Source organism: Mastigoproctus giganteus, chromosome 2 (genome assembly GCF_048544385.1).
Source record: "Mastigoproctus giganteus isolate SK-2022 chromosome 2, ASM4854438v1, whole genome shotgun sequence".
Taxonomy (NCBI): domain Eukaryota; kingdom Metazoa; phylum Arthropoda; class Arachnida; order Uropygi; family Thelyphonidae; genus Mastigoproctus; species Mastigoproctus giganteus.
Genome location: NC_143576.1, coordinates 7715588 through 7742209, shown reverse-complemented (window position 1 = coordinate 7742209; position 26622 = coordinate 7715588). Strand labels below are relative to the sequence as shown.

The 26622-nt window shown below is 35.6% G+C and overlaps 1 protein-coding gene and 1 pseudogene across 2 annotated transcripts in view; both read right to left on the bottom strand.

Annotated features, from left to right (window-relative positions):
* BCL7-like (chromatin remodeling complex subunit BCL7B-like protein) overlaps positions 1–26622 on the bottom strand; it is a 71725-nt gene that overhangs the window by 1990 nt on the left and 43113 nt on the right. For both annotated transcript variants that reach the window (XM_090390350.1, XM_090390349.1), the window contains 3 exons: positions 24907–25009; positions 13444–13515; positions 4958–5080 (listed from right to left, as the gene is read on the bottom strand). In XM_090390350.1, the coding sequence (XP_090246476.1) occupies positions 4958–5080; positions 13444–13515; positions 24907–25009 (298 nt within the window). The remainder of the gene's footprint in view (positions 1–4957; positions 5081–13443; positions 13516–24906; positions 25010–26622) is intronic.
* On the bottom strand, positions 15606–15724 carry LOC150089146 (5S ribosomal RNA; annotated as a pseudogene).

Genomic DNA, 26622 nt, shown 5'->3' with positions numbered 1-26622 from the left:
CTCCAGGATATGCGGTGGTCATTCCCTGACCTTTCCGCATCCTCCCTATTTGGTGGTGACTGGCTCGAACCGCGGTCTAATCAAGAAGCGTGTGCTACCCACTGCTGCTCCTTCCCACCTGGCTACGGAGGCACCAGCTTTGGCTGTAAATCACTCCCCTCTTCTATGTTGAAGACCAAGTATCTTATCAGATAGACTTTTATATTCTCCCTTGAGATTAATAATTCCTTGATCCAGCTGCTATATGAAACTGGTGGTATCAGCAAAATACATGTTCCCTTTTTCTGAATCCATTCTGTGAACTCTCATTAACCAAAGTGAAAGTTAAAAATTTTGACTGCAAGCCAAGCACGTCTATTAGCCTCATAATCACATTGAAGTTGAAGAATAACTATTTATTGATTAATTACTTTAAAACATCTCAGTTTGGAAAGTTTGCCAATCACAAGCAGGTGCAGTTTTGTGCTACCATCTGATTTGCTGCATAACAGAATAGTATTGTTTTCATCACTGCAAGATTCTCTTTAAAAAAAATGTTTTGTTTAGGAATAATTTAAATTAGGGTTGTATCAAGCTTTGTATTAACCATACAAAATAAAATTCTCTTGGGATAAAAACACTTCATTAAACTGAGTTTGTATTAATGAGATTCTATGTGTTGATATTGAACCTGACTGCATTTTTAATACAGAAATGTTTGTTGTGAAAAGATTTTTTGTTTAGCTTCACATGTGTAAATATGTAGATAAGTAAAAAATTTGTTTCATTACTAAGCATTTCTTTAGAGCTGTACAATAAAGAAATGTCAGTTGAGTGGTCAAAGGGTACATTATACGAGGAGGATATCAAAAAGTTCTTACCGTGACCTAGATAAAACATCAGTAGGTAGATGCCATTTTTAATATAAAATGTCTACGTATTCAATAACTACCATGTAAAATCTCATTCACATAGGTGATCATACACCAGAGGTGGAGCCAGGAATTGAGGAAGGACGAATTGACAAAGTGAAGTAGCAGCGATCAAGTTCCTGCATTTGCAGGGCAAGAAAGCTCAGGAAATTGACAAAGAAATGAAAGCTGTGTATGGACAGAATTGTCTAACCTATGACACTGTAAAAAAGTGGAAATGGGAGTTCCAGTGAGGTCGTACAAGGGTCTTTGACAAGCCAAGAGAAGGAAGGCCATCAACACGAACAGACAGTGAGACGATGCAACCGTCTCACTGTCTGGTTGAGCAGCTGGTGCTGAGTGACAGACGTGTGACAATTCATCACAAATGCAGAGGGAATTAGTTATGGGTGACCATCTGCCTGCACACGTCTAAGGTCTCTGCATGATGGGTTCCAAGATTGCCGACGCCTTTGCAGAAGCAATGTCGAATGCAGTGTTCTCGCCAACTGTTGGATTTGTGCAATGCGGATGTTGAGAACTTAATTGATCGGCAGACTAAACTTGGTATAATAAAGAAAATAGAACGGGGTGTAAGCAGGAGTGTATTAATGAAAGAATATAACATTGGATTGTCAACATGTTTATGTTTTTATGTGCAGTTAATAAAATTGCATTCTTAATCTCTCTTTCTTATTTAGCCTCATTATTTCTGCATTAAATATATTAAAAATAAAACTTTCTACATAATGGAAAAATCGAAATAACGGCACCTTGAATCCCCGAAGGTGCCATTATTCTGAAAGTCCGCTGTAGTAGTGATCATTTGTTCGACTTTTCAATTTGATAACTCTAAAAAGAACTCGTATTACTTTTCTCTCCATCTCTAATGTCTTCTTTAAACACACTTGTCAAGGTTGCCACTAGACAGCCAAAAAGTACTCACATGCTTAAAAATCTTTTTTATTTCAGTGGTATGGACTAATTGAAATTGTTTAAATCTATCTTTTCTTTTCAACACTAAGTGGCAGATACTTATTTGAAGAAATCCTAGATGCTTTTGGGTTAATATTAATAGTGGCATGTAATACCAGAAAGCAAGCATTAGCCAAAAAAAAAAAAAATCCCACATCACCTGTCCATCCCCTCTAATTTGCCTAATTCCTAAATTTATTCAAATTACCCACTTCCACAACACCAGATGCTGGTTCATTCCTACAATCAATACCTACTGTCTGAAAGCAAATGTCCTCCAGCCATTCCTTTTTCAATTTAAATTTATGCCACCTCATGTGCACTGTTTGAACTATAGAAAATATGACATCAGCCTAACCATTACCTTATACAATGATATAATCAGCTCCTTATCCCTGCACACTAAATTTCTGAATATCACCATGAACTCTTTTAGCAGCTAGTCTGCACTGTTCAGAGAATTTCATGTCAGACCATACAGTTACTCCTAGGTCTCTTTCATTCTTCACCATGTTACTATGGGACTACTGTTACCTACATGCAGTACCTTGCATTTGTCAATGTTAAACTTCAATTGCCACTTCTCAGTGCATCTTCCCAATTTTTCTAGGTCTTGATGCAGTAGCACATCCCAATTACTGTCATCAACCACTCTCCAAACCTTTGTATAGTCTGTAAACTTAGACACTAAGTCTGGTATGCCTTCATCAATAAATATTGAAAACAACTATGGGTCCAGGTTTCGGTGCTGGACCTATTCCAATTCACTACTCCCCTAATAATATTAGTCCAAGAAGAGTGGTGCCCATTGATAACCACTCTGTCTTCTCTCGCTCAACCATCCCTTTATCCATAGCAGTAACTTTCTCCTAATACCACACTGCTCCAATTTGTATAGCACTTTTATGTACAACAGTATCGAAAGCTTTTCTGAAATCTAAATATATGATGTAACAATTTTTACATTCATTTCCTTTGTTACTACATCATAGTGACCAATCAGACAAGATCACCCTTTAACAAATCCATGCAGCTCTGACCATTATATAACTACATACTTTATTCCTGTCTAGATGGTCCTGCATTACTTCTTTAACCAGTGATTCCATTATTTTCCCTGGAATGTGTCAAGCTTACAGGTTTGTAATTACTCACGTCATCCTTTGATTCCCTTCTGCGAATTGGGAATACATTTTCGCATCTTCAGTTTGTTTTTAATTTACACAATTGAGAGTTGAGGATGTTTAGGTGTTACTCTCTGAAACTTACTTCAGAAAGGAGCCACCTCATTTTCTGTATTTTTTTGTTTGAGTATGGGATAAGTTAGCAGACATTAGCTGATTCACTCAGCTAAGATGGCTGTATACCCCCACTTGTTTACATCATGAAGAGAAAAGAAACAGACTAACTGTTTCTTGGCATGCAAAGGGGGAAAAAAAAAAAAAAAAGCATGGTTCTCGCAACAAAGTGTTTTTTGAAAAGAAACTTATTATACATTACTTCTTCAGTGTATATTATATCTTGTAACAAAATTTTAAAAAAATTCATCTATTGGCAGCTGCATTATATTGCCAAAATTGAATGTCAAATAGAAAACAAAACACAACAATGGATAAAATAATGACGCTAGTGCTACTCACATAGAATTGTTTTTCGAAAAGAACTATTTTGATTTTATGACAAAATTTCAAGAAAAAAATCACTATTGAGGCTGTGTTATAAACTTCCAAAAATTGGTATCACACTAAAACCTTCGCATCCAAAACCTTACCTTTCGTGCAAAAAAAGTATGATCTATTCATAATGAATTGTTTTTTTTTGAAAATTGTATTGTTACAAAATATTTCTTTGATATATATATTTTGATATATATTTTGTTCGCTGAACAAAAATTCAGCGAAATTTTTCTATTGAAAGCTATGTTATAAACTCCCCAAAACCAGCATCAAATCAAAAACAAACTTCAATAAGTGAGATTTTTTAAAGAAATAACTACCTGTGTTTATTAATAAAATTATTACTAAGGAGAGAGAAAAAAAAACATCAAGTAGTTTTCTTAATACCACTGTGCTACTGACTTCTTCAAATGTCAACGTATAGAGTCTTGTAGATTCAATGTGCTTCCACAATATACAATTTTACAAGCAACTGCTTCAGAATTAAGCAACCAAATAAATTAACCATGACATATATGAAATTGTATGGCTATGCAGAAAGTTTTTGGATTATGAACTGGAATATTACACTGATTTAAGGAAGGCACCTCCTTGAAAATGTGATTTCTTGTGACCATATTTACATGTACAGTTAAGCAACTTTTATTAAAACATTATAATTTTCCTGAGGTACACTTTCCACCAACTTTCTGATTTCATAATGAATTCCTTCTTGAAAAACCATTATCAAGTCAAAGTCTTTTGGCAGTTCAAAGATCACAGTAGTGCAATATTATCTAGTTGGAATTTTCTGTAATTATATACAAAAATAACCAATAAACTATAATAATTTTGCCTTTAACCCAGCAGTGGTGATATGGCACTTGACAGGTGCTTTTCAAGAACCCCCACATTACCCTTTAATGAATGGTTAAAAATCTGAAATTATTCCTGGCTTCCTATATATAGGCAAACTTTTACTGCATCTTGAATTTTTTATTTGTGGTTTTTGCTGAGTAATTAAATGTGGGCAGCTGTCAGGTGCTGCACCACTCACTGTTTATGTAACACTTTTACACTTGCATGAATAGTACCATAAAAACTGACTTTGCTATGAAGTTTCAAATTTCATGTTTGTTTAACATTTAAGATTAACTGTCTTTCCTGCCTTTCCACTCTCACCAATTAAGTGAACATCTGTGGTCAAAGAGTAGTTGTTTTTGAAAGATTTGATATTGTTTTTTCATAGTAAAGATGCATTTCCGCATGTTTACCAATCTTATTACACAAAGCTGAATAAAATAAACTCCACATCAATCCTGCTGAGTTAATATGGAGTTAAGTATTTTACTCAACTTTAGAATTCATTAGAATTTCTATGGGATGCCGTTCACATATGATTTAATGGTAAATATTTTCCATAAACTTCAACTATACCTTGATGATTATCAGGAAACTGAGCATCACTGCTACTTTCCATCATGCTTAAACTTGTTTCATCACTAGGTAATTGAGATTCAACTGTATCAGCTTGAGAATCTTGACTAATATCAACAAAACCTAAAACAAGCAAAGCAAGTTACAATGTATAACATGGAATTAAAATAAGGTTTCCTTCCAAAGGAGAGGAACCTTGTTTATATCCTATTCAATAATAATAATAAATACAACAGGTTAACCTAATTTTACTTCTCAAAATGAATACAAAATTGCAACATAATAATACAAACTTGGTTAAAACGAGCATCAAGGGACTGACAAAATTTCCTCGTTATAACCATTACTCACTATATCAGTGATGAGTGAAATCTACCTCTATTTTTTTTAATTCTCAATAGCTTGATAAAAGATAGCTACAAAACACAAAAGAAATATTAGAGAAAAAAAAATATATTGGTATATACCTACATATTATCTGTATTAATATGCTTGTATTCGGTTTTAAAATCGATCCAGCCAACCTCTGTTATGTACAAAATTGTAGTGTCCAAATTGTTTAGCAAATTTTTCCGCTTAAGCCTTCAAGATCAGACCATCTATTGAAAATTCAGCACTTCTTTGTGTAATGAACCATTGAAGCAATGTTTCATCGTTTGTAACCTCGCACTTTCTAATTTTTAAATTTTTTTCCCCCCAGTTATGTTCTTCTCCAGTGTGAATATGTAAACATGTTTATTCTTCCACAATGTCGATACTGTTGAAGAGGACAAAGGAAACTTTTTACACACTTCAACATTTTTTTGCACCACAGTCTAACTCGCGAATAATTTCGACTTTTTGTTGAATACTGATAAGGGTTAACCAATCAGAAAACAATATCGAAAAAAATTTCGCCACCCTCTTGAACTGCCTGTAAGTGACACCTCACCTACCCACTTGCAGCAGCCCTGTGCTGAAGGAAGTGTTCATTTCTCACTGATTTTACTTTAAAACGACAGTCAAGTGATCTGCACACAAAGTTCTTAGAAGTCCCATTTCCAAAATTCTTTGAAGTCCTGAAATAAATTTATGGTTCAGTGAATACAAGACAATCTGTAAATTGGGTAATGTGACAAGCAGAACGTCAATGCATTATTGTATAGCCCCCGTGCCCAAAAGAACAAGGTCATAAACCAGTCACTAATCCGATGTGGGTGGTCATAAAAGCTGAGTTGCCCCTTTCATTTTTCTCTATTTCAAGAATTGGGTTTTTTCGACTACCTGAGCAATTAAGAATGTTTGCATAGTTGCCAAAATTTGTATGGTATAACAGTGAGCAACTGTATGGGAATATGCATAAATTAAAATCATTATGGCTTTTTGCTCGTTACAGCCATGATCTTGTTATTTGCATGCTTGTTATAACCAAGTTAGACTGTATGTTAATCACAAAATAGTCCACACGAAAATCTCTGCCTCAAGTAGTCTGTAGCATTGCCCACACCAACGGACCTCACTTTTTAGCAAATCTGCCACTACAAGCAATACGTTGATTTTATTCCATACAGACTGGACAACATTTTATCTAATTTTAATGACACTGAAGAGCAATATGACCAATGCAGGTTTTTAATCAAAATTATAATTATAAAGAAACTTTACTGTATCCTAAATACTTGAATTTAGAATAAAATAGCCATAAGCTTCTGGTAATTTTTCTCAACCTTCTTTAGTGGAATTAAATGAAATTCACAATTTACATATTTATGAGATAGCTAAATGACTTGCATGGTACCAGTATATACATATACATACACAGGCAACCCTCGTATAATGCGGTACCTATACCACGTGGTTTATAAAATCAACCTTTGTATGACACGGTCGTGGTTTCAATATAACGTGATCTACAAATTGTATCACTTATTTTCACACACTTTTACCATGCAACTTAAAAATCAAACTTTATGTTCATTAAATTTGTCTGCTCGTATAACGGGTGTAGTTGCCAGAACCGAATTTATATAAGGGGAAACACGCAAGTACATACATACATATTTTTTTGTGTAGTGCCAATTTTTTACCTTATAAAGAGTTAATTGTTGCGCAAGTAGTTATAAATAGTGAATTTATTCGAGGAATACCCCTTGGCAAATAAAAAATTTATTTTTTATAGTAATGGCCACCAAAACTGCAAAAGAAAGAAAAAAAAACCAACATTGAAAAGAAAATTCATTTCTCTCGAAGAAAAAAATAAAATCTTGAATCGGTTGAAAAATGAAGAAAAACAAGGAGTTGTTGCAAGGACTTCAAATTTAAATGAAACAACAATTCATACAATCAAACAAAAGGAGCAGAAAATCAAAGATAGTGTTAGTGATGGGTCAAGGATAAGTGCAAAGTGCGTTGCTCGTGTACGCAATATTTTAATGGAAAAAAATGGAGAAAAACTCTAATGGTTTGGATTGAAGATTGCACTCACAAGAAAATGCCTTTGAGTGGAAACCTTATTAAACAAAACCCTCAAAATTTATCAATATTTAAAAGAACTTGAACAAGATTTTTCAGAAGAAAGCTCTCAAGCATGAATTTTGTGTCAGTAAGGGCTGGTTTGAAAATTTTAAAAAGCGATTTTCTTTGCATAATCTTCAGCTCCAAGGAGAATTAGCATCAGCAGACGTAGATGCTGCCCGAAAATTCCCAGAAGACCTTTTAAAAATCATTGAAGAAAGTGGATATAGGGCAGACCAAGTATTCAATGCAGACAAATTTCGGTTAAACTGGAAAAAAAAAATGCCAAAACATACTTATATATTGAAAAATGAAAAAACAGCTCCAGGATTCAAAGTTTCTAAAGATGGAATTACTCTACTGTTTTGTTGTAATGCGTCAGGTGATTACATGACAAAACCAATGTTAATTAACCGATCTTTAAATCCTCGTGCTATGAAAGTGATTGACAAGTCCACCCTCCCTGTTTATTGGAGAGTCAAAAAGGCATGGCTTACAGCTAGCATATTTGAAAATTGGTTTTTTAACTGTTTTGTGCCTGATATCTTTAAAATTTTACTAATTTTAGATAACGCACCAGGGCACTCAAAAAATGTAACCCATCCGAATATTAAAATAATTTATTTGCCGCCTAATACAACATCACTTGTTCAACTCTTGATCAAGGGATAATTTCAACGTTTAAAGCGTATTATATTCGTCAAACATTCAAATTAATTTTGGAAAAAATGGAATCTAATACAAACATGACACTGCCTCAAGTGTGGATAGAGTTTTTTCAATATTTAATTGTGTGAAAATCATTTCTCTATGTGTAAAGGAGTTAAAACCCTCTACACTGAAAGATTGCTGGAAAAAATTATGGCCTGGTGTTGTCCTTAATCAAAATTTCGTATCTCCTGTGGATGCTGAACTAAGTCGTATAACAAACCTGGCACACATTTGTGTGTGGCGAGGGATTTTCCGATATGGTTGAAAATGAAATTCGTGAATTAATTGATGAAGAAACAGATTTAAATGAGGAGGAATTGGTTCAATTAATAGAAGACAGCAAACCAAATACAAATGGTGAGGAAAGTTCTACTGAAGATTCTGATTGTGCTGAGTCCATTAAAGAGTTCAGTCTAAAGAAATTAGCAGAAGGATTAAATTTGGCACAAAAGTTAGGAAGTTATTTTACAGATAATGATCCCTCAACAGAGCGCTCGGAAAAATTCAAAAGACAGTTGTTTAGCTCCATATTATGAACTTAATAAAAAATTGCAGCATAGTTGTAAGCAAGGTCTTATTACCGACTTTTTTATAAGAAAACCAGCTGAAGTACCCAGTGAGAATTATACAAACGATGTCAAAGAGCTTCAAGTGATAACGACATCCGGCCACTCGTAAATAAAGAATATCTACGAAATATTTTTTCTGAAGACAGTGATAACGATTAAAATATCCATTTCTTTCATTTTGAAATTTATGCATTATGTACAATGAAATTTATGTACAATTCCTAATTTTTATAATTTTATGCTATGTATTTGTTAAATAGTTAGTTACATGAATTCTTGAATGAATAAAATGTTTTTGTTCAATGTCATTGTTGTTTTTATAATTAAAAAAAAAAACACTACGGAACATAACCCTACATTTTGCATGAAACCTGAACCTCATAACGCGATTTCTATAACGTGTGACATTTCTGGAACCTAACCTCCGTGTTATACAAGGGTTACCTGTGTGTATATATACACACACACAAGAGAGTAATTCAAAAAAATAAGTTACACTTGACCACTGTAGCCAAAGAGACATTTATTGAGGTATGTAACATTATGCAATAGAAAGCACATACCTTGCACTACTTTTCCACAGTCACTGAGTTGGTGTAAACACTTCTCGGAACATGTGACTTAACGTTCGATTCCCTGATGATAGAAATCCACTCCTTGGTCATTCAGCCATCGTCGAACTGCTGTTTGCACCTGCTCATCATTTGCAAATCGTTGTCCCCTAGATGTCCTTTCAGCTTGCCAAAGATGTGATAGTCACAAGGCAAAATATCGGGACTGTACAGCAGATGTTGCCATATCTTCCATCCAAAACTTTGGAGCAAGTGTCGTGTTGTGCATGCATTGTATCTGCCACTACAAGCAATATGTTGATTTTATTCCATACAGAATTTTAACCAACTTTCCAGGCCTCTTGTTTTTCATGGCTGTTTGCAAAGACCGTAACGTTTGGCAGTATAAGGCAGCATTAATTGTTGTGCCTTTTGCCAGCCATAAATTCCATGTAAACAACTCCTTCACAGTCGAAAAACACAGGCCATGACCTTTCCTGCCAATGGTGCAACTTTTAATTTCTTCCGCACAGGCGATGTTGTGTGTCTCCATTCCACAGATGCTCTCTTTGTTTCTGTGGTGAAATAGTGCACCCACGTTTCATCGGCAGTGATGATACAGCATAAGAAGTCATGGCCTTCCACAGAATAGTGTTGAAGGAAGGTTAGAGAAGGCAAAAATGTTGACCTTTGTGTTCATCTGTCAGTGAAACGAGGAACCCATCGTGCGCACAATTTGTGATAGTCAAGATGTTCACGGACAATGGAATTGAACGCTGCCTATTGAAATATCCAACTCCTTTGCCATTTCTGCAACTATCAGTCTTCGATTATTGCAAATCATTTAATCAACCTGCATCACGTTGTCTGCAGTGGTCAACGTCGATTGGCCTTCCTTTTCGATCAGCATCTGTCAATTCTCAGCAATCACTTTCAAACTGTTGGCACGACTTTGCTATGGCTGGATGTGACATTGCATTTTCTCCATACACCGCTGTTATTCAGACGTTTCGCCCACAAAAATCTTACTGTTCTGTGTACCTTGAACTTGGAGTAACACTCTAGCTGACATGCCATTATGAAAGCTTGCTCCTACACAACTTGTTACCTCCACTTCAACGAAACTCACCTACCAGGGGGCACACGATATGAACTCCATTCCGTGCAGGCGCCACATTTGTTGTGCAATTATACCAAGAGAAGGCGGTAGGTGTAACTTATTTTTTGAATGTCCCTTGTATATATTACATGTTATGGGTGTTTAGTGGCACATAAGTGTATATACAAATTGCTAGTGTCATAAATAATTTTCACTGTTCAGATGCAGGCAAAGGAATAAAATAGATGCTCAGAATCAATGTAGCCATATGGTCAACTTTTGATTTGATGCTTGCTGTAATGGTGAATTTAAATTCCAATTGGGTTTTTTTTTTTTGCATGCTTAAGGAGGAGGTGGTGACATTTTGCCTTTCTAGGAAGCTGAGGAACTTCTTTGAAGGTTGTTTTTATTGGCAGATCGCTATAGTCTGTTGTTATCTGTAAGGCTGGGAAGCTGTGCCAAGATGTTCTGGGGGATCTCTAGGATCTTATTGGCCTTCTAAGACCCAGAGATGCCTTGACATCTTAGGAATGGGAGGGGCTGCTTTTTCTTGGTCAAGATTACAGGTCTATGCCATATTTTGCTTGAATGCTGTTTTCAACCAAAAAAATTAGTTTGGTTGAATGAACAATGGGTTGTGTTGCATTGCATTTCTGTTGAAATTCTTGGAGGACCTACTCGTATCATCCATATCATTTCGCATCCATGATTTTCCTCATCACTGAAGTTGGACTCACTGGTCTACAGTTTCCCTGCACAAGTGAATGAGCCCCCCCAAATCCAATGACTCCTGCATAATTAATCTTAATGGTCTTTGTTCCCTCGTCATTTCTCTCAAAATGCCTGCCTGTGTATATGTCACCTGTCACATGGGCCGTGGATTGGAGCTCAAAAGATTTTGTACTAAACAACCCTTTGCAATCCAAGATAGGTAAATACTGAACTGGTTATCCTCCTGTTTGGCTTATTTCCATGTGAGTTCCTCTGTGAGCTGACAGTAAATGATGCCACTTTCAGGCTGACAGGACAAAATGGCCTTTCTAGCAAATGCTAATTATGCATGGTTCATATTTCAAACCACGGTGGAACAAAAATGTCACCATTTATTTTAAACACAAGCAAGCGGCACAAGTGTCTCTCAAGAGGATCCCATCAATGGGGGTCATTCTCTAGATTTGTACATGCATGGAAGCTCTTCCAATGACTAAAAAGATAAGGCTTTGCACGAACTTATGAAAAGCCATCTACAAAAAAAAGAAGGCGCTGTGTCGTCAGACGAATTTGTTAGTTTTATGAAGCCATCGACATAACTTTTTTTTTACGTAACTCATTTATTTTTTTAATACATATTTTGTATTAATATGTATAAAGAACTGCAACTTTATTAAATATTTTTCTTCTAAACTAGTGTTTTTGTTAGTCCTTGGTCCCAATTAAACAAAATTTATATGTATTTATATGCAAAGTTGTACCCCGACTTACACGAATTCGACTTAAGTGATTTTTGTCGGACCCACCTATCGCGTAACTTCGGGGTATTACTGTATATATATTTGGATTTCAGGAAAGCTTTTGATACTATTGCACTTAAAAGACTACTGTACAAATTGGAGCAGTGTGGCATTAAGGGCAAATTACTGCTATGGAAAGGAATGGTTGAGTAGGAGAATACAGTGGTTATTAATGGAATCTCCAAGGGTTTAGTGCCCATTGTTGTTTTCTATATTATTTATGATACTGATGAACAGCTCATAGTATGATTACCCCATTGCACAAGGTAATGGTTAGGCCACATCTTGAGTACTGCATACAGGTCTAGAAGCCTCATTTTAGAAAGAATGTAGACCTGCTGGAATGTGTGTAGAGAATGGCAACAAGATTGTTGAGGGGGAACAAAAAGGGTGGTCTCACCAAGAAAGGCTTCAGTTCTGCAAATTGCAGCATCCTGAGATTAAGCACCTGAGAGGTGATATGATTAAGATATTGAATGCACATTCTTCCTCTTACTAAGATTATCACACATGAGGAAGTATAAATTTCAATTGAGGAAGGATGGTTGCAGAATAGATGTGTGGAAGTTTGCTTTTGGCCAGTGGGTACTTTGAATAAATTCAAGAAAGAAGTGGACAAACTACTGAAGGAGATGAACAGTGATGTGGGAAGATTTTTTTTTGGCTGATGCTTTGTAAGCTTGCTTTCTTGCATTATTTGCCACCTCTAATACTAATTTCAGGCATGTTAGCAAATAGCAATAATTCATAATTTATAACAAAAAAACTAGAAAAAAAGCAATGCCTTCTGTGTGAACCAAGAACATATTCCTTGAATCAGCACATGGCAATAAACATAATATTGAGTATATGAACAGCCTATGTGAATGTATGAAACAAAAGAAATAATAATTACTGGATTTATACTGGTCCAATTTTAATGGGTGGTCATTTCCTAGAAGTGGCATTATTGTAATAATAAATAAAACCCTATGGATAAAAAAAAAAGTGGTCCAATTTTAATAAAATTTGAGATTGGCTTACAAATCTTTCTAAAAGAGCCATATATGAAATTCATGAAAATTCGTTGTTGTTATTTGGTTTTCAGGAGCATTAGCAACTAAGGCCATATTGCTCCGGGATATGCGGTGGTCATTCTCTGACCTTTCCGCATCCTCTGTATTTGGTGGTGACGGGCTCGAACCCCGGTCTAATCAAGAAGCGTGTGCTACGGCACTGCTGCTCCTTCCCACCTGGCTACGGAGGCGCCATGAAAATTCGTCTACTGGGTGTTAAGTTATCACAAGCAGATGGATGGACAAAGAATTAATAATTGCCAGATTTCTATTGGTACAATTTTAATGAAATTTGGAACGGCCTGACAAATCTTTCTACTAAAAATGACAAATATAAAGTTTCATGAAAATTCATCCAGTCAGGTTTTTACATGAAGACAGACAGACATGGTGAAGACAATAAGCAAATCATGCACATATCGATTGTATATATAATCTATATATACGATAACAAAACACTTTAAATTGTACAATCTCAAATATAAACAACACCTTACCCATACTTGCTTCTTCAGTAATTGCAGAAAGTCTACTTGAATCACGTGTGTCCATTCGCCTATGTCCTGCTTCTGAAACATTTTGGTTATTCAATTTTAATTAACATAATAATAAAATAAAAGCATTATTCCATTTTTTAAAAAAATATTTATAAAAGATAAGCATGCAGATTATGACCAATATCTTAAGCTACTCAAAAATTAAAAGAAATGGAAACCAGAACACCAAGAAAGAATAATCCAATTTTGACCAAAGTTGGTGATAATGTTAAGGGATTTATAAAAATAAATGATTATGATAAGTTTTATTTGAGATATCAACGAAAAATGTTTATATTGTTGAAAATCTAGGCCTGTTCCACTATGTTCTCAACTAAGGGATTGAAAGTGCAGACACTGAATTTGAGGTCCAGCACCTTCCAATTAATTATGCCCCAAACATACTCAATTGGGTATAGATCAGGTGATCTCACAAGCCACGGGAGGATAGAGCCAATCTGACAATATTGACAGGCATGATGACCACTGGATTATGACATTTAAAAAAAAATTGTGTGCCGAGCACGCACAGCTGAAGTTAAGTGAAACTTCTTTAGGCGAACATTTATCACTTGATCAAGGATCCTGTATTGATTGTATGAATGCTATGCGCAATGAATCTGCATGAATGAGAGCCTCGGAGACATGAGATGTTCCATTACCAAATCTAGTTACGGCAAGTGCTGCGGCATTGGATGATATTTTAAACCATTTGACTTTGATCAGGTGATCTCACAAGCCACAGGAGGATAGAGCCAATCTGACAATATTGACAGGCATGATGACCACTGGATTATGACATCTAAAAAAAAAAAATTGTGTGCCGAGCACGCACAGCTGAAGTTAAGTGAAACTTCTTTAGGCGAACATTTATCACTTGATCAAGGATCCTGTATTGATTGTATGAATGCTATGCGCAATGAATCTGCATGAATGAGAGCCTCGGAGACATGAGATGTTCCATTACCAAATCTAGTTTTGGCAAGTGCTGCGGCATTGGATGATATTTTAAACTATTTGACTTTGATAGAGCTGGAATCACTTTGTTCTTGAGAGAGCCACAAAAGCTGTTACAGCCCAAACATTTTACTTACAACCTCATTTGGAAATGCTGTTTGAAGCATAGCATGACCTTGAGCTGCTACAATCTTCACATTGTTCTTGAACCAAAGCCGATCACATACAGAACAGACTGAACTGAAATTATTATCCAGGAATGTGTTTAAACTGTGCGTGGATGCTTCGGTGTTTCTTAAAATCCTGTTACTGCTCCTGCTGTGTATTACGCCCGCTATGTGTTGAACGATTTGATGGAGTACTTCTGGCGGTCGGTTCTGGCCTTTTCACTTTTTGTTTATGATTGGGCTTCTTCATTTGCAGTATCAAATTCCATGACTCCTTCCAAATTCACTTCTAACAATTCTGGGGTGATGTAAGGCTCTGAAGATGTGGATGGACCTTCTCCGGCTTCTTTGTTCAACTTCACCACACACTGTAATTTCTTTTGCTATTGAAATAGCTTAGATTTCTCCTTTGTACTCAATGGAGCTAGTTTCGGTTGCATTGCACATATAGCGCTCTATACACCTTACAACGCTCACTATTAGTCTTTGACAAGTTGAATTATAAATTTTTTTCCATTGAAATTTTTTTTATTAAATACAGTGGAGAATGACAAAAGAAACAGCGCGAAGCAATCAGTAGGGGTACTGATTGGGTCGTGTTGCTTGTGCCTGGTACGGAGTAATACAATGGTGGGGGAATGAATCATTTCTTATTGCATTTTCCTGGCAATTTTTGTCAATCCACAGATGCATTGCACATGTACATTCTCTATACACCTTACAACACTCAATACAGTGGTCTCCTGCTTTACGACTGGTTCACTGTACAATCAAATCACTTTACAATGGGCATTCCATAACAAAATACCATTCACACTATGATAGGTAGTAAGTGCTGGTCAATTGTGATCACGTTTACGAACTGAAATTTAATTCTATTAACGGCGATTCTAATAAGCAAAAATAAGAGGAATATTATCCACAGGCTATAAAAGTAAAGATATAAAGTGCAGATTTACACTTTGTTACCTTACCAATTAAAAAGAAAGGAAGGCAAAAAGTCAACTATACCGAGTATTCCCAGGTGAACACCCTCCCAATTACTAACTGGGCCCAATGCTTCTTAACTTCGATGATCGGATGAAAACTGGTGCATTCAACCTAGTATGATAGTTGACTGTTCAGAGTGCCTCTCTCAATGCATTTACTTATGGCTTTAGTTTGTTCTGTAGCATTTTTTGCCAATCCACGAATGTAAGTTACTCTAGAAGTTTCACTTCAATAATAATCGGCTGTTGCACTGCCCTCCACAACATTAGAATTGTTTTCATGTCATACCCAATGGCTCTCCAAACAATTACAACAGGAGACTGCAACACAGTCACTACATGGTCTGCTCTTGCTCTCCTGCGTATCTTCTGACCATCATTTATCTATCAATCATACTGAGACTGAAACTGCTCTCATCACTAAATGCTACCAAATGCCACTTTACAATGGATATTGTAAAATATCTGGTTGACAATACAGAACTTACTTAATTATCATTCTTGTCACATGCATCAAAACTGTTAGAAAAATCAGGAACTTCACTTATCCCGTTGTCAGAATCTCTAAAAAAGAATGGGGGTTGGGGAAGAAAACTCTTTCATTATACTATAAGACAATATTCTTACCGATCGCATCTTATGCCGCCAGTGTATAGTTCAGAAATGTTATCAAAGTGAAAATACGTAACAAACTGATATCCTTACAATGCTTTGTTCTTTTGGCTATCAACTGTGCTCCTAGAACAGTATCTAATAATGCTTTACAGGTGTATGATGCCCATAGACCTGTTTATTATATACAGAGCAATGACTCACCATTTGAGGAAGGGTCTTGCTATGGAAATATTGGGGATTTCCTCATATCCAGCAAACAACTTAGATAGAAAAGTTCAGAATTTGGGAGTAACTTGTAAACGTGTGGCAAATCCTTTCGGATGAAAGTGAGCACAGATTGGTTACTAGGAAATTTATTCCTAAAACTGATTTTATATCAAAGATTCAAGTTTCCCCGTGGTTTTCACCCTCTATGACCACATCTTATTTATTCACAGGTCATGGTTCCCTCCAATCTAAGCTGTTCAAAAGAGGACTGGAACCTGGTCCTTTTGCAACTTGGAAACGTGGGACCATGTACTTTTCCACTGACTATTATACTCACAGGCCAGACTGAACCTACTAACTGCAGTTCCAGATCTCACAAAGGCTAATGTAAACATAGTTGTGAAAAATAAAACTTATTTCAAGGCATTATAGATTTTCTCCACCTTGGCTTTCAAGAATAGAATTAAGCTGAGAGCTCAAACTGCTAAGCAATTTACTTAATAGATCTTTAAAGTCTAGAGTAACAGATGGATATCAGCTTTGAGGCATAGTTGCCATACTGTGGAGTTAGAAGCTTCAAACCACTACATGAATGAATTAACCTAATACAGTCCATTCCGGCTATATGGGACACATCGGGACTAGTGCAATTTGGCCCGATTAGGCGGCTGCCCCAATTATCCAAAGTTTCACGTAAATAGTTAAAAATAAAATGTACAATTGGTTCACTGTACAATCAAATCACGTTACAATGGAGTCACCATAGTAAAGTACTGTTCACTATACGATGTGCAGTAAGCGCCGGTCATTGTGATCATGTTTGTGAATTGAATTTTAATTCTATTAAATAGCGATTCTAATTAGCGAAAATAGGAGGAATATTATCCACAGGCTATAAAAGCAAAGATATATTAAGCACAAATTTACCCTTTATTACCTTATCAATTAAAAAATTAAATGATACATGAAAATCGGAAGAATATACGTGATAATCGGAATAATTAATACACACTATAATATGTACATACAAACTAGTTGACATTTCTGTTCACTGACACTTGTGGGTGGGGGGTTAAAATCTGAAACAGTAAAAAGATAAGCAATCAATAACAAAGAACACAGCACACACAAATTTCAAGTAACACAATACGCGCAAGTGAAAACGGAGTAACAAGTTACAATGCTTTAAAAATAGGAATGAAGATTTCGTGGAAGTGTAAACACATTTCACCATAACAACTCACAGAATTCCAGCTGTCGCGCAAATTCAGTAAGATGGAGTTTATTGTCCGTTTATGATAGATTTCACTAACAGAAAAGCCCAATAAACAGGTGACTGCTAATTGTTTTATGGTTGTGACCTCCAGAATTTCGACCGAACCACGTGGTACCGTCGGAGACAATCGTAGGGTAATCTACAGTGCTGCGGTCTCCTGCCCTGATTAAACGGCATGCTGTCCCAATTAAGTGAAGTAAACCCTGGCTATTTTCTCGATTGGTTTCTGTTTTTTAAGATTTGCCCCAAATAAACGGCTGCCCCGATTAACCAGTGGCCCAAATAACCGGAATCCACTGTATATAATTTTCGCTTACAAGATAAAAAAAAATGAGTACTTGGAAATGAAGATGTTGACAGTGACACAAACTCTATGTTTTCCAACATAGGATATTTAATTAAAAACTCGAATTCTTTGGACTCTTCCTCTGAAATTAAGACTTCTGGTTTATAATAAATTGTGATATGTCACCTAACCTAGAACCACAGTATAAAACAACAGGTGTGATTTCTACATCTGATGTGACTAGGACTCTATTTACAGTGACTTCTTGGATGTGGACTTCAGGCAAAATGCATTCGACAGCTCTGTATACTATCAACGTTGCTGTTTTGGACAAAACTGGACACCGCGCAAACTATTAGCTCGAGGTAGTTCACAGTTTCAACATTTCTTATTAAGTTGTTTGGACTTAACTACTTAATAAACGGAACCATTAGGTATTTCTTTTGGTCTAGGTCATTTGTTGTTATTTGGTTTTTAGGAGCATTAGCAACTAGGGCCATATTGCTCCAGGGATATGCGGTGGTCATTCTCTGACCTTTCCGCATCCTCCGTATTTGGTGATCACGGGCTCAAACCCCGGTCTAATCAAGAAGCGTGTGCTACGCACTGCCGCTCCTGCCCACCTGGCTATGGAGGCGCCTGTTGTCTAGGTGCGCCATGAAAAAATGACTGAGACACTAAGGGTGCCGTGAACCGAGAAAATTTGGGAACCTCTGACATAAAATACACAATGAAGACATTACTGTTGCGGAAATATTTGAACAGTGTTGATTTTCTCTTTTCATCAATCAATTTTTGATAGCCGACAACAATCTTCTCTGGGCCCTGGCAAAATAAATATCGCAGAGAACGTCAAACCTTTTGTTTGAGGTTCTCTGCGATACGAAAGATTTCATCTAGTTTTTTTACCATTATCTCCTTCTCGGTAACATTTTCATCTGGCTCGTTTAAAAATTTGAATTTTTAAATGCAAGTCTGCATTGACTTTATTAGCGGGAGACAAACAAGTAACATGTCTTCTTCCGATGGTTGATGGATACACTGAAGCGGGCAGCAGGCAAACGTTTGTTTATTACCTGTCCGACGCACGGTAAGCTTGACGCGCAATTCAAATCTTTTTCAACTATCGCATAAAATAAAAAAAAAATTGCATTAACTGGAAATTTGCATCGTGTAAAGTGAAAAGTGGTATAATTTTTTTCAAATAGCGGTAACTGAAAAACGCGTTAATCGAATTCTCGTTATGCGAGGCCTGGCTGTATAGTGAGCCAACAGTAGTAGTAACAGTAGTAGCAGCAGATGATGCAACAAGGCAAGCTTATGTAGCATCAGCAAAAAAAAAAAAACACACTACACACTTCACCAATCCATGCCCTCCAAGAATTTGTCTAATTCTTTCTTGAATTTATTCAAACCATCCACTTCCAAAACAGATCGAAGCCTGTTCCAACAATCAACCACCCACTGGCTGAAGACAAACTTCTGCACAACTATCCTGCAACCATCCTTCCTCAACTTAAATTTATGCTCCCTCGCGCATGTAGTCTCAGCAAGAGGAAGAAAGACATTCACATTCACCTTATTCAATAACTTAAACATATCAATTCAGAAAGCCCTGCAAGTGCCTAGCCTCCAGCAGATGCTGCAATTTGCAGAACTGAAGCCTTTCTAGGTAAAAGCACCCTTTGACCATTTTCTTCCCTTCACCAATCTGGGTGCCCTTCTCTGTGCCCATTCCTTACTTAAATTTATGTCCCCTCATGGGTGTAGCATGATATCAAAATTATTTTTTTGCACCCAGTTTCTTGGTCACCACATTATTATAACTTATCAGGTTGGTTAAACAAGACTGCCCCTTAACAAATCCATGCTGTGACTGTAGTATAATTGCATTCCTGTCCAGATGGTTCTGCATTACTTCTTTAACTAGTGACTCCATTATTTTCCCTGGAACAGACATTAAGCTAACAGGTCTGTAGTTACTCATCACCTTTCGATTCCCCTTTATGAATTGGGAATACATTTGCACATCTCCAGTCCACAGTGACCTCCCCTGAATTCAAGGATGCTCTCATAATTATGGCTAAGGGTTTGCATATGTCCTTTGCTGCCTCCCTTAATATAATTGGATAGATTCCATCCACCCAGGCACCCTTTTATGTTCAGCTTCAACAATTTCTCTTCCAGTTTCCTTTCAGTTATTACAAAGTCATTTAGCTCCCTGTTAGAGTTTGATAAACTTCTGGCATCCTCTCCCCTAAACAACTGCTCATGTGTGACTGTAGATGCAAAAATACCTATTCAATTAGTCAGTAAACCTGTTCCTGAGCAGGATCATCAAACAGTTAACTCATTGTTATCAAGCGATCCCAATGTGATTCAACCATTTCCTTCTACTGTAACAAGTAAAGAAGTTTTTGCTGCTTTTCTTGGTATTCTTTGCCAGAGGCTTTAATCTGTCTTAGTTCCTAACCTCCATTGTGACTTGATTACAGGCTAATTTATATATACCATAGGCTTCTGTATCACCCAATAATTTATGCACATTCCATGCACTTTTCTTCTCAGTAGTTCATCTAACATTCATTTAGGTCTAAGCCTTGAACAGTATTTCTTCATTGGTATGAAAAGCCTAGTACCTTGTTTGATTAATTCCCCAAATACTTCCCATTTAGAATTTGCTGTTGGTAACATCATCAGTTAGTCCTACTGCACACAATTTAAAAACTGTGTGCGACCTCTGTAGTCACCCTTACAAAAGCTAAAGCCTTTCCCTTTATCCTTGACAGTAGTTATGTCTTTGATTAAATTCCACATTAGTATATTGTGATCGCTGCCTCGTAGTGGGTCTTTTACCTGTAGATTCCTAATGCATGAAGAATCACTGCTGATAATTAGATCAAGAGTATTACTCCCTCTGGTTGCCTCTCAAACATGCTGATGTAGAAAACAGTCATCCAAGAAATCTACAAAAGTCTTGCTAGTGTGTGAGTGGCCAAACCACAAATTCCAATCAACATCTGGAAAGTTAAAATCTCCCCCACCCAATATAAGACATTCTATAATTTACTGGCCCACTATTTCTCCATATAGCTGTTCGGTACGGTCATCAGGCCTATAACACACTCCTACTCTCAATTTTGTTTTCCCAATACTTATATCTCACCAAACTGACTCAACATTGCACTGGACACCAATTTTGACTGGATACACTACCTTAAATTTAATATGCTTCTTAAGTTAGAGCATAACCTGCCCACCACTCCTGTCCTGTCTGTCATTTCTCTATACATTGTACTTCCCATATTCAAATTCAGCATTGCTTAGGTCTGAGTGACACAATGTCTGCATTTGATGACTTAAAACTTCAAATTCATCAAATTTATTTACAATGCTCCTAGCATTAGTATAATGCACATGTTCTCACTCTTAGTTATCACAACCCATGTATTTACTTGTTTCATGATGACCCATAGCAGGGCCTGAAATCCCCAACACCTTGCTTTCAAGGTTGCTGCATGTTACAAAAGAAGCAGTGCAAGAATCACTTTCACTTCTGCCTGCAGCTCTAGTTAATCTATTGGCAGTTCATCCCTTTCCTTCTAGTATTAACATAAGCAAAGAATTCTCTGCTACTTTTCTTTGTATTCATAGCCAAAGACTTCTAATAATAATCTGCCTTAGCTTGCCTAACCCCCTTAGTGACTTGATTGCAGATTAGCTTGTACTTATTGTAGGTTTTTATGTTTCTAGCTAATTTATATCATCTCATGCATTTTTACTGCCACTGGTCTCATCAATTCATCTGACATTCATTTAGGTCTTAACCTGGAATAGTATCTCTTAGTTGGCATAAAAAGCATAGTAGCTTCTATGATTAGTTCCCTGAATGCTTCCCATTCAGAATCTGCAGTGGGTCCCACTGAATAAAATTTAAAACTGTCTGAGACCACTGTCGTTACCTTTATGAAAGTAAAATTGCTTCCCTTTGCCCTTGATAGTGTTTACATCTTTATGTAAATCCCACATCAATACATTGTGATCACTAACACTTAATTGTTTTTTCATCTACAGATTCTTAATGGATACATAGTTGTAAGTCCACCTCTAACCATAACAACTAACAACAAAAAAAAAAAAAACACATACACACAGAACTTATATTTCTCAACAAACCAGTTTTGAAAACAGGTATGTTCTCATGTTTCTGATTCAACATTTTAACATTTTTTATTTTCATTATTAATTATATAACTGCCAGCTACTTCATTCATCTTTCTTTCCAAACTGCATGGTTTTGTGTGTGTGTGTGTGTGTGTGTGTGTGTGTGTGTGTGTGTGTGTGTGTGTGTGTGTGTGTGTGTGTGTGTGTGTGTGTGTGTGTGTGTGAGTGAGTGAGTGAGTGAGAGAGAGATATTGGTGTTTAATGGCATACAAGCTGCTGTAGCCATAGTGCACCGCATGGTTATGGGTATAATGCTGATGAAACAGCTCTGTTGTTCTTATTGAAACACAAAATTCAACTCCAACATTATTATTTTAATTAGTTTCCCCTTCTTATCTGATGCATTTTTTGAGTGGTTGATTTACTGCACAAGCATTAAAGTAGGACTTCTTCGTATATTATACATAATACATGTGTAGTTTTGTTCTTTCCCTTCCTGATGCATTAATTTAAGTTACACTGAAGAAATATTTAGTAAGATAAACTACCTGATAAAACCTAATTTTCACTTGATACAAAAGCATATATCATATGTTCCCACACCTTCAAATTTATTATTATTCAGTGGTTGAAGTGATTCTTCAAATAGGACTCTGGGGTTGGGAAAGTTATGACTCATGCTAACTGCAGTGGAATACACCAACCATATATGACCAAAACTTTATTAAAAAAAAAAAAAAAAAAAAAACAGGAATAAAATTTTATGTAAAAATAAAATACACTGACAACTAAGTTAAAAGTGATAAAAAAATTTAATTAAAATATACACTGTAAATTAAAATCAATAAAAGAACGCAATAGCTTTCAAAGGCGACTGCCTCCTTTATCAACAGTGGAGCTTTACTGTCATGGCACGTATTACTGTAGGAGTATGGGAATTATCCTCCACACATGGAGACTGGAAAGGGTTCAGGAGCGTGCTAGGTGCAACCATTCATCCTGTCCAAGAATTATAGTTTCAAAGAGGGGGTGAATATGGATAACCCTATCTCTAATGAGTATTATGTTCTGAAGAACAAATCTGCAAATTCTGAAACTATTTCCAGTTCCACTACCTATGTGAGTGATCAATGATGATAGCACTGCCTAGAGAAATAGATTGGAGGAGATTAAACATGTTACAGTGGATCTTTAAAAATGCAGCTACCCCAGAAAAATTTGGACAAACATATTTGAGAAGTTAAACAGGTGAAGAGAGGCATTCTCATCTGCTCCTACTGCATACATTCCTTACTATCCAGGCTTAACAGAGCTGATCTCTAGAATATTATGGTCTTGTCAGACATACTGTGTACAGCTACTGGGGCAGAGCCTGCACACAGATGTGTGCCTATCGAGGGTACAGATGGAATTAAATGATATCAAATGTCTGGATTGTGGGGAGTGTTATGTTGGAGAGAGAGAGAATGTAGGTTTAAAGATTGTATGGAGGAACAACACCAGAGCAATAAAGACCACAAACTATGGGAAATCTGCTGTGGCTGAAAACTTCTGAGAGGAGAACCATCACCAAATTTCTCCAGGCGATGCTGTCATCATTGATTGTTCACATAAGTATTAGAACTGGAAATGCTCGAGAGCTTTCAGATTTGTTCTTTGGAACACAATACCATCAACAGACATAGTGGAGTCCATATTTACCCCCTCTTTGAAACCATAATTCATAGATAGGATGAACAGTTCCGCCTGGTATGCACCCAAGCCATTTATGGTCTTCATGCATGTGTGGAGGATAATCCCATGTTCCTACAGTAACACGTGCCATGAGCCATAATCCTGCTGATGTTATTTAGGATGTGCCATGATTTCAAAATTTTTTAAATTTGTAATATTTCATGTATATTTTAATTCTATCTATAGTTTTATTGCTTTTAACTCTACAGTTGTCAGTGTACTTTATTTTTACATTAAAATTTTATCCTGTCTTATTTTTATTTTATTTTAATAAAGTTTTGGTCACATATGGTTGGTATATTCCATTGCAATTAGTATGAGTCAGTGGTTGAACCTCTTTTATTTTTAGGAAGCCTGAAAACCAAACAGAGGTGTTTGGTTTTCAGGCTACAAAGTCTGGTTCCACAAGACTTTCTACTGTGTAAGAAAATGCATTCAGTAACCAAGTGTACAAAACAATTTTTAATAGTGCAAATAAAAATGTAAAAACTTACCTGTATCAGTTTTCTGTATACTTTTATGTTTAGTATTTATTTAGTGTGGTGACAATTTACTGTATTATTTAGTTTGGTGACACTTAAACTAACAAAGTTAATGCTATTATCATGTTCATTCTTTTGTGAATATAAGTTATTTAAAAAAAGATTAATATTCTGTGGATATCCCACTACTAGAACTTGGTCAATAAAACATATAAGAAGCTAATTTCCAGAAAGTATTAGATTTAAACTAGACTGTTCAATGTATGCCAAGTATAATTCAGCCATAGGAGCAGAAATATTCATCCATAAGGCTTATATACAGATATATAAACTTTATGGACGGGTATTTCATAAACCTTGTCCTGAAAGATCATTTTTCATAACTGGAGGTTAATGACCATAAATTAAACAGACATGAATATCATATTAAATAAATGTAATAAAATTTGGGTGAAATTATCTAGATTTTTGTATGCACATAAGTATAACAAAAAAAATTGTCAAAGTTTATCATGATGCCATCATTTGAAACTATACAAATAATTACCTCTATTTTTTCCAGTCTTATCATCACCCTTACTTGGTTTTTCAATGTTTTCTTTATTACTTCCTCCAGAACTACCTCCAGAACTTTTTACCTTACCCCGTGACTAGAAATATTTATATAAATGGCTGAATAAATAAATGTATTTATATACTGAAACTTTAATAAATTATGAAGGAAATGAATAAAGCTTTCTAGAGAAATATGAAATGGTTACTCTTTGTTGCTATTTTGTATTATTTTATTTAATAATACAAAATAGCAACAAAAATTTTTAATATATATATTTTGTTAATAGCAAGCAAAATATTAATTCCTTTTGGTGCAGATAAATTTGATGGCATGTCACAAATCAAACGTAATGTAGGAAAAATAATCTAATGTGAAATATCAAATACTGCATTAAGAATGCATATTCTTCATGCATTAAGAATGCATATTCTTCATGCATTAAGAATGCATATTCTTCATAATGAAGTACTTGGTATTGCTACAAGTACCAATAGTCAATACTTACACTGAATATTTATATTCTATATTAATTTTCAGCGATTTTTCTTATATTGTAATATCACCAAAAAAAAAAATTTCTGTCTATTATACATAATTTTAAAGTTCAGCACCCTGGAGCTTGACTCTACTTTAATTTTTCTTTTGTTATAGAAGTTTCACCATAAAAAATAATAAAAGTTTTAAGCTTCATGAACCAAGTTCTTGCATATAATTATCAAATGCTCCAAAGCAAGAATTTAAAATTAGCAGCATCTATAGGTCCAATAAAAGGTGGGTGCTAATTGTAACCTTTGATCTGAAGCGAGTGAACAGAAATGCTTGCTAGCACTGGAGATTTTTTAGGTCTCCAGTAAACAGCTAATCAACACAGAGCACAGTCTTTTCGATATTGTTTCTTTCGAGTTTCGCTCACAGTGAAGATAACGCCCAAGGGTGTTATGAAACATGGTATGAAAAAGTACATGTGAGAAGCACATCAAAGGGAACTTTATTTTAAAAAAATTAATTAAAAATATACATTTTCAATAGAAAAACCGGATTTTTCACAGTTGTGCTCATAAAAGATCAAATTAATATGCCGCATAAAAGTGAACAATTTTTAATTATTTCATGCCTTGTTCCAAATATAACAATGGTGGAAAAAGTCCATCATGTGTTTGCTAATGTTATATTTTTCATGTCCCTGGCAAAGGGTTAAATATCATTTAGTTTTCCTCAAGTATGGTATCCACTTTCAATATGCATTATTAACTATTTTCTAATTGGAAACTTATAGTAGTAAGAATATTCTTGACAGCTCCACACTTGTGTAAAACATGTCACATACCCACTCCTGTAATAATTTTTTACGGTTTCATCTCAATTTTGCCTGCATTACTACCTTACATTTGGCCATAAAGATAGTTGGGGAACTTTTTTTTTTTTTTTTTAATAACAAGACAGATGGTACTAAAGATAATCCCATGTTCCTAAAATGGTACTAAAATTAATCCCTAGTTCCTAAAATGACACTAAAAATAATTTAAAATAGGGCACTTTATTATTTCTTGTAGGGCACTATTTTAAATTATTTCTTGCTTTTTTTCTTATCTTTTTTTTTTTTTTTTTTCAAAACACTGATTGATGAATAAAATACACCAAAAAGCTTGCTTTTTTGATTTGAATTTGGTGCACCTACTATGTATGGTTAAATAAGCAAAAATCAAA